This window comes from Erpetoichthys calabaricus, chromosome 6, assembly GCF_900747795.2.
Source record: "Erpetoichthys calabaricus chromosome 6, fErpCal1.3, whole genome shotgun sequence".
NCBI lineage: Eukaryota > Metazoa > Chordata > Cladistia > Polypteriformes > Polypteridae > Erpetoichthys > Erpetoichthys calabaricus.
In genome coordinates, this window is record NC_041399.2 from 210,699,405 (window position 1) to 210,712,233 (window position 12,829).

Here is a 12,829-nt window from a genome sequence, read left to right on the forward strand (position 1 = left end):
ATATATATGTAGATATATATATATTATATATATATATATATATGTCAATGTATGTATGTGTATATTTATATCTAGATATATGTAGATATGTATATATATATATGTAGATATGTATATATATGTGTATATATATGTAAGTATGTAAATATATATATATATATGTGTGTATGTATGTATGTGTATATGTATATATGTATATCTGTGTGTGTATGTATGTCTGTATATGTATGTGTATATATATGTTGATATGTGTATATATATATATATGGATGTGTATATATATATATATATATATATATATATATATATATATATATATATATATATATATATATATATATATATATGTATATATGTGTATATGTAGATATGTATATATATGTATATATGTATATGTATATATATGTTTATGTGTGTGTGTGTGTATATTATATATATAAAAGACAGCAACACTCATAACAATGACAACACAATTACATTGACAATCATGTTACGTTATTTTTAAAATGTTTCCTTTTCTTTTTCTTTAACACACTACTTCTCCGCTGCGAAGCGCGAGTATTTTGCTAGTGTATATATATATATATATATATATATATATATATATATATACTATTTGTTGGTTTAAACAGTTATATAAGCAACAAAAGGAAGTTGATCGAGTGACATAGCATGTCGGAGAAACTCGAAAGCTCAAGTTCACAAAGTCGCACAGTGCCCGAAATAAAAAAGTTGTCACATATCAAAGTCGGCGACTCGTAGCCCACCATCTGAGTGTCATATGAGAGCTTATTAGGGTACAGAGAAAAAAAAGGCACACAGTGTGAAAAAAGCACAAAATGTCAACTTTAATCTCAAAATTTCCACTTTAATCATGTAGTTTATTTTGTCATTAAAGTAGAACATCATAAACTTCATCTTAAAATCGTTTAATTTACTAGTTTCTCAAATCTCATCTTAACTAAAGTAGCACGTAAAATGCTTTGTTTTGTATTTGATCTTATATGTGCTCTATGTGTGTGAATCACTACGTGCTCTTCCTCCGACAGGACCCAGAATCCATTACGTTCGTAATATTACAGTCCTCTGATTAATTAAAATACTGAGATGTATACTTGATATCATTTTCATGATGATATGAGTTAAAGCATGTTATTAAACATGGGAACACGGTGGTGCAGTGATTGTTCATGTCTTACAGCAAGATGCTTGCTGCGCCATGCGCGACCTTAAATGAAATGCTTTATTACAGAAGTACTGTCTTTTTCAAACGTACTAACCCCCAATTCCTGTCCTTACTTTTCTTTCTCCACATACCCAATCGCCACACAATCAGCTCTGTAATAGACGTTAAGCCATCTGTAAGCTTAGAACGCCGATTCTTCAAAACTTTTAAGGAACATTGAAATATCTTCGTAATGTTTAATTATTCTATCCATCTATCCTTCCAGTGTCGCGCCAGCCACAGCATGAAAACAGCGCGAGGCAGGAACAAACCATGAACGAAGCTCAAGCTCGCTAGCACTGCAGGCACCGTGTAGTTAAAGTTTTATCTATAATATAATCAACATATTTTGCTGCATTTCATCTTAAAAATGATATCGTCATCATATGTAAATACACGCTTTATAAAGTGGCTCAGATTGTGCAATATTATAACTGTATCATAAGTACAATTACCTCACGGTAACTTGCAAGTACAAACAGTTCTACAAGGAGCACTTGAGCTGCCGTCATGGATGTGGATCTAAGAAAGGGTAACCACACAGGAACAGTAGCACTGCTTTGATGCTGGGTGCCGCCAGTCTGCAAAACCTAACGGAGAACTTGCGTACGACAGGGTATGAGGTACCGTGGAAAAGTGCGTGGCTTTATGCCAAGTGCAGGTTTTATTCATCGCGATTTGAACGTGGAAACGTTCTTACACAACATTTCTGTGCATACGCACCGTTTATACATGAGGCCCCAGGCCTTCTTCCTCAAATGCCTTTTCAGGTCCGCCTCCACTCCTCTCCTTCAAGCTCTGTCCTGCTACACTCCCGACTCCAGTCACTGAATGGAGGGAGGCGGCCCCTTTAATAATCACCCGGATGTGCTCCAGGTGCCTCCCGATAATCTTCCACTGGCACTCCCCAGTGTGGCGGAAGTACCGTCTGCGCACCCGGAAGCACTCCGGGTGTTCCTGGTCGTCTTCCCCCCAGCACTTCCGGGTGTGATGAGGACCAGGGCTCTTCAGGCATTGGGGCGCCCACTGGCTCTGACCACGGGCCCCTATAGGGTTGAGCTTCCAAGCTCAGTTCCTGTGGTCCCCAAAGCAACCAGGGCGGTCACCCCCTCGTGGTCTGGAGGAGGCGCTACCGTAGCTGTTTGTTTGTCTGTCCAGGATTTTAAATCACCTGTAGCTCGCAAACCATCTGACCTATTGATCTGAAATTTGGTAAACATATACTACGTGACGTCTACTATCCACTTTCGGGGTGATGATTGACCTCCAAGGTTATTCCTCTTTTCATTTTTATTTTATTTTATTGTAGAATCAACTCTCTGCAACAGCCAGCTGGGTGGCTGTGCGGCGCATGCGTACGGGCGCCGTTCTCATCCCTACCACCTTGGCCGTCACTTCCCCTACCTCTTCATAATAATAATAATAATAAATCTTTTCATTTATATAGCGCTTTTCTCACTACTCAAAGCACTCAGCAATTGCAGGTTAAGGGCCTTGCTCAAGGGCCCAACAGAGCAGAGTCCCTTTTGGCATTTTATGGGATTTGAACCAGCAACCTTCCGATTGCCAGTGCATATCCCTAGCCTCAGAGCCACCACTCTGCCACCACTCCATATTTTAAATATGATATTTTAAATCATTCTTGAGGCAGATTGAAGACTTAAGTGCCAGCTTAAGTGAAAAATTAAAGAAAACGTACTAAATAATTGCAACACAAACATGGACTTAATCAGTTTTAATGTGAAAAGATGTTGATGAATGAAGAGGAGAAGCGGGCCGCTAGGGTGGAGACAAGAAGAGCTGCTCAGGAAGCAGAAAGCAAATCAACCTCTGAGCAAATGAATGATAAACGTACAGAGAAAGAGCACGAAAAGTAGGAATGCTCAAGTCAAGTGTATTCACTGCACGTTATCGTGCAGTACGCCATTACTGTATACTGTGATACCTTATAAACAGTGGTAAGTCTGTGAGATTTGAGGCATTTTGACAAAGGCTACATATTAATAATACAAAAGGAGAAAGTAGAGCAATATAATACTCTATTAAGACAAAACAGTCCTAGCGAGAATTATTACAGATATTCTTTCGAGTGAATCTCCCTGTATATTGAAGGAGGAGAATGGCCATCCCAACCAGATCTGAGATATGTTTTAAGGGAAGAACTGGGAACAGGTTGGAGATGCCTGTTTGTAGATATTCATTTTTGCAAAACGCTTATTTTTTCAAGTGCTATAATACACCATCCCACAGTCTTTGTCTGTGTTCTCTTATTACATGCTTTCTTCTATGAATGGGTCGATTCATTTGTACTGGGACTATGGCCTACTTCGGCAAACGACATGCCAATTTTTGAAAGGTCTAAAATTTCCATTTGTTCATTGAGAGATACTGTAGCACTTTACGCTCCATCTTAGCCTTTGAGGGATAGTTTTGGCCTTTTAATTGCTTCTTAGGAGCCGTTTTCTGCCAGAAACAAAGGGTGCAGACAACACGAGTAGCAAATGAATGAGGCGCAAGGCGATCGATGCTCAGTGCTGGATAGAGAATGAAGATCTGTGAAATGGTGGGAGGCTACAGCAGGCGTAGTCTACACATCACTTCCATCCATCCATCCATTATCCAACCTGCTATATCCTAACTACAGGGTCACGAGGGTCCACTGCAGCCAATCCCAGCCAACACAGGGTGCAAAGCAGGAAACAAACCCTGGGCAGGGTGCCAGCCCACCGCAGATGCCATCATGAACAATCCCCTCCATCCCCTCCAGGTGGCACTCTCTCTGGGAGCAATTTTTTGGCCACTGGTGTGCTCGTTCCACTACTTTATGCTAAGAAGCGCCTCTGAGGGGGGGAGGGGGGGGAGTCTTTTCTGCCCACTGCTATCAGGAAATTCAGTGCTTCCACCTGACATACTCTTTAGGTTCATTTATTTCTTCTTCTTCTTTCGGCTGCTTCCGTTAGGGGTCGCCACAGCGAATCATCTTCTTCCATATCTTCCTGTCCTCGTCATCTTGATCTGTTACCCCATCACCTGCATGTCCTCTCTCACCACATCCATAAACCTTCTCTTAGGCCTTCCTCTTCTCCTCTTCCCTGACAGCTCTATCCTTAGCACCCTTCTCCCAGTATACCCCTCATCTCTCCGCTGCACATGTCCATACCAGCACAATCTCGCCTCTCTGACTTTGTCTCCCAACCGTCCCACCTGAGCTGTCCTTCTAATGTCCTCGTTTCTAATCCTGTCCATCCTCGTCACACCCAATGCAAATCTTCACATCTTTAACTCTGCCACCTCCAGCTCCGTCTCCTGCTTTCTGGTCAGTGCCAACGTCTCCAACCCATATAACATAGCTGATCTCACTACTGTCCTATAGACCTTCCCTTTCACTCTTGCTGATACCCGTCTGTCACAGATTGATTGATTGATTGCATTATCTGTCCTGTGAGATTTTATTCTTGTTTTTAATGTTTCTACTGCTGTATGCATTGGAATTTCCCCCTTGAGATTAATAAAGTTTTATCTAATCTAATCTAAGTTCAAACTCTAGGGATGGGAAACTTGTGGCAGTTAATGAAAACAAAGGTGGCCATATTGGTCACTGAATATTTTTGAAAGGCCATAAATGTTATTTGTTAATCGTTACACGTCATTTTCTGTTACCTATGTGTCACACTTACTGTAAAACTTGAAAATAACTGAGTGGGTTTTTTGTCAGTGTCCGAAATTCATGATGCCCTTCCTCACACAGAAAAATCAAGCAATTAGATTTTGTAGTTATCCCCCCTCAGAAAAACAAAGAAGTTAGAAAACAAATATTTGCTCCATGCTTGCTTCTTACCTGTCTTTGATTTTCCGTCTCCAGCCGCAGTCTGGCCTCGATACATCTTCTCGTTTCGAGGAAGGCTTGCCGTTGAGCTCTGTCAGAGAGGTAACTGATGAACACTCCTGCCGTATTCATGCACATGAAGAGAACTGCTTGAGCAACCAGCTGCAAAGATAAGAAAAGTACCCAAAAATGAGAAAAAAACTGAAGTGATTGCTCCGACAAAGCCCATCCCTCTACCCATTTACTAAACCTCCTTTACCAGTTTTATCGTTATTATTATTATTATTATTACTTATAGGGATAACGCCCGAACGTGACTTACAACGTTTAAGATCCTATTGGTTCCACCAGCTTCAAAAATTCTGGTTCATCATACGGGACATGGGCTTGTTGTTGACCTCGTCGAGAGGTTTACTTACCTCAGCATTGACATTCATGTCTCTGGTGACTCTTCCTGTGAAGTCAGTAGACGGATTGGGAGAGCATGGGGGGTCATGAGTTTGCTGGAAAGGGGTGTGTGGCACTCCCGATATCTATGCAAAAGGACGAAGGTCCAAGTCTTTAGAGTCCTGGTGCGTCCTGTCTTGCTATCCAGTGACCTGAGATGAAGACTGGACTCCTTTGGTACTGTGTCTCTCTGGAAAATCCTTGGGTACCGTTGGTTTGACTTTGTGTTGCTCATGGAGTCCCGAATGAGGCACATTACCTGCATTGTGAGGGAGCGTCAGTTACGGCACTACGGCCATGTGGCGCGTTTCCCCGAGGGTGATCCGGCTCATAAGATCTTCATTGTTGGGGACCCAAGTGGCTGGACCAGGCCAAGGGGTTGCCCACGTAACACCTGGATGCGATGTGTAGTGGGTGCGGCAACGCACTGAACCAGTGCATGCTCCCCAACTTGACTTGACTTGACTTGGACATGGGCGGAGTTTAAGGCGTGGCCAAGGAAGTGATTATCAAGTGAACGTAGAGTGAGTGAAATAATAAAATGGCACCTAGTGTGGGGAGGATTGCTACTTTCTTTCCCACAGGGTTAATCATGGCTGTGAGGTTGCTCCTTAATAATTAAAAAGTAAAAGTAAGACATTTTTAGGTTGGTAAGTGACGTATAACTGAGAAAGTTGAGCTTTTATGTGTGCCACGAGGACACCTGCATGTTTATTAGTGCTGGTGATAGTGAGTCCCTATGTAGAAAATCCTATGCAGAATATTGCAGAGTGACTGGAAGCTGGTACCACTCGAGACTGTCCGGCTAGGATGACTATGTGCATGTATGTGTAGGTGGGTTGGAAAATGGATGGATGGATGTGTAGGTGGGTCCTATGTCGAATATTGTGGGGTGACTCAAGATTTTGTCTGGATAGGATGGCTATGTGTATGTGTGTTAATCTTCAAACACTCCTGTCAGATCTCACAAATTTCTATGATAAAATAGGTATGAAAACTGTTAAAAATGAAGTCTGGAGCACAATATTCCTCACCAAGAAGAACTTCATGTTAAGAGATAGAATTACTTATAGCTTGGTGTAACTGTACGGCAAGGGAGACAGCGGGTTTAGAATTAGCTTCCTTGTGCTGAATGTTGGTGAGCATTTGTGACTTCACCAGCTCTGCATCCTCCTGTCTCTCAGGTCTTCAATAGTGTAAGAGCCATTTCCTAGTTACATAAGATTCATAGGGCAGCATGGTGGTGCAGTGGGTAGTGCTGCTGCCTCACAGTTAGGAGACCTGGGTTTGCTTCCCAGGTCCTCCCTTGTGTGGAGTTTGCATGTTCTCCCCGTGTCTGCGTGGGTTTCCTCTGGGTCCTCCGGTTTCCTTCCACACTCCAAAGACATGCAGGCTAGGTGCTGTGAGAGATGGCCGGCAACTTATCCCGGCCAATACATGCACACCGCCAGATAGAGTCCTCCCTGCAACCTGGAGGTTCTCCGAATTCCCACAGGGCATCATGGACAATGGAGTTCGGTGTCACAGCCCTGCTGGATACCATGGGGACCGCCAGGGCACGCTGCAGGGAGACACGAAGATTGTTTCTATTATAACCCGGAAGTACTCCCAAGTCATGGGGATGGAAGGACAGAAGTACTTCCGGGCTAAAGAAAAATATAAATCTTCATTTGACCCGGAAGTGCCATGGGATCACGTGGGCTGAAGGACAGGAGCACTTCCGGTTCAAGGACTATTTAAAGGACTGTGGGAAACCCAGCAGACTGAGCCGGAGTTGGGAGGAAGTGCGACAGAGCTGCTGGGTGGAGTGGAGGATTTGGTTTATGGTATTGATTTATTGATTAAGACCTGGGGACCTGGGTTCGCTTCCTGGGTCCTCCCTGCGTGGAGTTTGCATGTCTGTGTGGGTTTCCTCCCACAGTCCAAAGACATGCAGGTTAGGTGGATTGGCGATTCTAAAATTGGCCCTAGTGTGTGCTTGGTGTGTGGGTGTGTTTGTGTGTGTCCTGAGGTGGGCTGGGATTGGCTCCAGTGGACCCTCGTGACCCTGTAGTTCGGATTCAGCGGGTTGGAAAATGGATGGATGCATGGATGGATTTATTGATTATTATTGTGTATTGTGGAGGTGGAGGTGCTTTGTGCACATTAATATAATTATTAAAAATTATTACTGGGACTTTTACCTGTTGTTGTCTGTGGGTTTGGAGGTGCAACAGCGCCCTCTACTGTCACAGTGCATTGGCAATTCTAAATTGTCCCTAGTGTGTATGTGTGTGTGTGTGTGTGCGCCCTGCGGGGGGCTGGTGCCCTGCCCGGGGTTTGTTTCCTGCCTTGCTCGCTGGGATTGGCTCCAGCACACCCCTGTGACCCTGTAGTTAGGATATATCGGGTTGGATAATGGATGGATGGATGGATAGTGCATAATCTGTGGGAGGTTCCTAAAACCCCCATCGGTTGAATAGAATTGGTATATTCTAACTATTTCTAGCTTATCTGACTAAACATTATTCTCAGTTAGTGATCAGACTTGCCATGTGTAAGGAGTACTTTTAAACCGTGCCTATCGTGCCTTGCGTACCTTGTATGCGTGTTTTGTGTGCTATGTAACATGTAAGACAAAGCACTTAATTGAAAGTGGGGCGCCGTATGTTTAAAGCGTAGTAGAAGAAGAAGTTAAGAATCTTTAAATATAGAAACAACTAAAGTTTTACAAGAAAAGCTAAGTTTAGAGAAGATACATTTTTCCTTTTTTTTTGCATTTTATTCTATGTGTGTAATGACTTTTTTCTTTATTCTTGTGTGGATTGCTTGCTTTGAATTTTCACTAAATATTTTAAAACGAACTTTTGGACTGAGAGATTTCTTTCGACCCGCGTTTTACCCGTGCTTGAACTCGCCTTACACTCCATCGGCTACAAATGGAGACATACCGCTCACAGCTGCTTCGTCCCCTTTGTCCCTTTGTCCCTGCATGCACATCTCACCTACAACATGTATGCCACACTGTTCCCACAGCTCTCTGCGGGCCAATCCAAGCCCAGGGTCCAATCTGAGGCTCGCCAGAGGCCAAACATCTGAGCCGATGGGCTTCAGCAGCCAGGAAATGTGACCGATTGAAGTGCTCTTTAACACATTAACTGCTGGACCATTTATTACCAGGACAATGCAGTATCAGTCTATGCATATATGATAAATAATGAACTCTATCAAAACTCATAGAGAAATGTATTAGAAAGCAATGGATTTATGATCAACTCTTTCAATAATGTGAGGAAATTGTTAATGGCTTCATTTTCACCGGCAATTTGAGTAAAACTCTCCATTTGAATGATCACCCTTGAAGCACAACTGAGTGCAGGGTTAGCAGAACATGTGCCACAAGCATTATGCATTTCTTTGCGTTTTCCGTGCTTGCTGCATACAACTCATTTGGAAGTTGCTGACTGTTTGTGCGCAGTAGGCAGCTGTATTGCAGTCCTGAATCTGACCCGTCGGATGTCTTATGATGAAGAACCACCTTCAGGTCCAGCGATCCGCATCAGTGCCAGAGCCTACAGTTCCACATCATCCAGCTGGTTGTCACTGTCTCGATCACTGTCTTTGTCATCAAAATATTCATCATATTCAAACAATCTAGTTGTTTCAAAATAACGTGTGACAGATTGAGACAAGAGTGGCGTTTGGGGATGGCAAGTGGGGCAACCACTCTAGGACCCGTGCCTAAGGGGGCCCCATTTTTGAGGTCCGCATGTCCTGTTCAAGCAAATTCCGTACATGTACATTCCATAGTCCACCTTCATCACCCAAAAAGGGTCGCCAGTAAGATCCCTTCCTAAAATAGGTATAGTCTATTAGTCGCTGGGACGGCTTCTGTTTTGACTTGGGAACAACTGATGGCTTGTCGCTTGTGACTCATTTGTGTCCGGAGAGCCTACCATCATTTCTTAGTCGAGGCTTTGGTTCAGTTTGCTACAGTAGGCCAAGCTGAAACAGTTTGGGAAGTGTTTGGTAGTGGAACGCGCAGTAACGTTTTATTACTGGTTTAGCCGTATCACTGTCAACGCCATGAGTGGAAGAGATCGTGGCACACTTTTTTAATAGATTATCTACCCTATATACTGTATATAAAATCCTAAGGCTAAAAGTGCAACGATTTTATGTGTCGTAAAAATGGTGAAGGGTGATGATCTGAGCAACTTTGACAAAAGGTTCACATTGTGATGGCAGGACAACTGGGGCAGGGCATCTCCAAAATGGCAGGTCTTGTTAGATGTTCCTGGTATCCGGTGGTCAGAACTTAGTGGTCCAAGAAACCAGCAATGGGGTCATGGGTGATCATTGATTCTCATTGATGCATGTGGGGAGTGAAGTGTAGCCCGTCTGGTCTGATCCGACTAAAGAGATACTGTAGCACAAGTTAATAATAATAATAATAATAATAATAATAATCTACTCTCTCTATATATAATATTCTAAACCTAAAAGTGCAACGATTTTGTGCAACGATTTTATGTGACGTTTTTATGTCATGTTTTTTGTCACGCTTTGAATTGGGCTTATTTTAAAACCTACATATATATGTTTGGTATCAGCCTTTTCAAAATTTATCGACCCTTAATGTGATGTTGTTAGATTTTCAGAGACTTATTCCATTTTTAAATGATAAACTAAAAAATATCAAGAAAGTTGTGTTTTTTATTTTTGATCGAGTAAACTTTCTTTCACAGGAACAGACTATTAAAAAAAAAGATCTATTCGTAACACCAATGTTTGTATTTCGGTGATTTTGTTAGCTGAAGGTTGAGTTATGATGACCCATTGCATATCACTTTAGTTTTCACGTGATTTTTTCCTGTTATTTAAATGAGTAATTTTTTTTTTTTAAGTTTTTTTATTTATAAGAATGTCAGTTAAAACAAATGGATTGGTTATTTAGTATCTTATAAATACTCGTCGAGCATAGTGAAACCTCAGTTTAACGGGAATACTCCAATCTGTAAGAGAGTAACCATTTAATTCTCATTTCATGATTTTTATTCCATTAAATGCCATTTTTACTCATGTACCACGCACCCTCATGTAAGACGCACACCCTAATTTTTACGAAGAAAATCGCGAAAACCCGTTTTGCCACGTGTACGACGCGCGTTGTGATTGTATAGGAAGCGTTTAGGGCACGTTTTCCGCGAAATGCCCTTCTGTTTTTGTTGCATGACGTAAGTTTTTCTTTCTTCTGTCACTCAAGAGTGTGTGCAAGAGACAGCGTGCGTGAGCGAGCGAGAAAGAGAGAGAGAGCACGCGCGCGCAAGCGAGCAATAGAGAGAGAGCGTGCGCGCGAGTGAGCAATAGAGAGAGTAGCATGCACGCGCGAGCGAGCAATAGAGAGAGAACGCCAGAGAGGGAGTGAGCGGAGAGCTAAAGCAGAAGTAAACATTACAGAAAAAAATTTCCTCGTGTATGATGCACACCTGATTTTCTAATGCTAATTTTTGGGAAAAAATGTGCGAATGGTACACGCGTAAATACGGTAGTAATTAATTTTTCTTTTACATATTTATAGAATTTCATGATTTTGACTCCAAAAAATAATAATTTTTCTTTTGTACATTTACAGATTTTACTAATATTCTTGCTGCAACTGGGGGTTGGGCGCCAAAGGTGTCATGAGGTCTTGCCCCCCCAGTATTGTTATATTTTGATAAAGTCCACGTATTATCTTGCAAAAATTTAGCTGAATACTGTAATGAGGAAATTCAGTGTATGTTAACATTATTTTTATTAAATTTGCGTGCAAGTTTATACAGTCCACACATACCGTTAACGGCGTTTGACGTAACCAGCCCCGTGTGGGGTTGGTCAGCCCTAGGCCTTGCGCACCTCTAAGGCCGCCTCTTGATTGACATAATTTGAGTACACATTTACAGCAAACGTATTTCAGGTTTAAGAAGAGTCTTAAGTATTATACACGGTGAGTTAAAATTATGTTAACATTTGAATTTGAAACAATTTATTCACAAAACATATTTCATATGTGCAAGATGATTTACAGGAATGTTTCAACCTGTTCGCCCTCATGTTCAACACACAAAAACCAATGAGCGTCAGTAACATTTTGTGGGGAATAGATGATACCACAGTCTGTATTCTGTCCTTCAGGTCATTGATATCACGAACTTTCCTGTTATACACATGCACTCCTTCATCATACCCCATAATCAGAAATCACAGAGTGTCAAATCAGGGGAGTGTGGAGGCTATGGCAATGGTCCACCACGACCTGTCCAATGACCTGGAAAGTGTGGTCGAGATATAAATAATCCATTAGTGTTAACATAATTTTGACTCAACCTGTATTGTGTTAAATGGATACATTAGTGTTGTTTGAATTCATGTCCAAAGTTTGTATGTTTCATTTCAAAAAGAGGACAATAATATAGAGATGGGTAAAGTTCTGAATGTCGACATATGTTTGTGTGGGTACTTCGGAAATTGATTTGGCAGTTCTAGATTGATCGGTAGTTAGATAGTTGATTAGGGCTGTCTGCCAGGTCCGATATGACTGTGCTCTTCCCGTTTCCTTCACTTGTGATATGGACAATGCTGATGATTTTTAATGTTTTGCACATTTTACAGTAGAAAGATGAGATTTAATAAAAAATGTAATTTTTCAAGACAAACATTTCAACACTTTTTACATGTTCTTTTGAAGAAAAAATGTAATGCTAAGGAGGTTAAGTAAAAGAAATGTGACTGTCTTTTATTAAGGATATTATAACAGAATGCCCTTAGTACTTCCTTATGGTTATGTTTATATGTCCAGTATGTATTTATATGTCTTAATGGGAGCGTGTTTTTGTATTCAGCTTGTATAAACGGGATTTCTGACATGTTTATTATGGGTTTGTTATGCTTATTAATACATAATACTGTTTATGATAAGTAGGAAAAAAACCTGGAAGAGTTAAATAAGGGAAAGTGTAGAATGGTAATAATATGATATAGTTATAATAGAAGTATAGAAATAAGGAAAGTGTAAGAGACAGACATGAAGAATAAAAGGTAAGCAGTAATGTTTATATGTTGGTGGAGGCTACATATATATATATATATATACGTATATACGTTCCTCCCCCAAACTATGCGATTCTTCAATTCCACACTGGGGGGTAAACATTAACATTATACAAAGATATTGTCTGTTTTTTTTTTTTTACCTGCATTATTATCAATCTTTAATTGAATATTGTTTTTTGTATCAGTAAGGTGCTGCTGGAGTATGTCATATCTATCTATCTATCTATCTATCTATCTATCTATCTATCTATCTATCT

At 41.1% G+C, this 12,829-nt stretch overlaps 1 protein-coding gene across 2 annotated transcripts in view; it reads right to left on the minus strand.

The window, feature by feature from the left end:
* The window catches only part of adcy8 (adenylate cyclase 8 (brain)), a 345,854-nt gene that overhangs the window by 277,982 nt on the left and 55,043 nt on the right, over window positions 1-12,829 (minus strand). For both annotated transcript variants that reach the window (XM_051928959.1, XM_051928960.1), the window contains exon 2: window positions 5,064-5,213. In XM_051928959.1, the coding sequence (XP_051784919.1) occupies window positions 5,064-5,213 (150 nt within the window). The remainder of the gene's footprint in view (window positions 1-5,063; window positions 5,214-12,829) is intronic.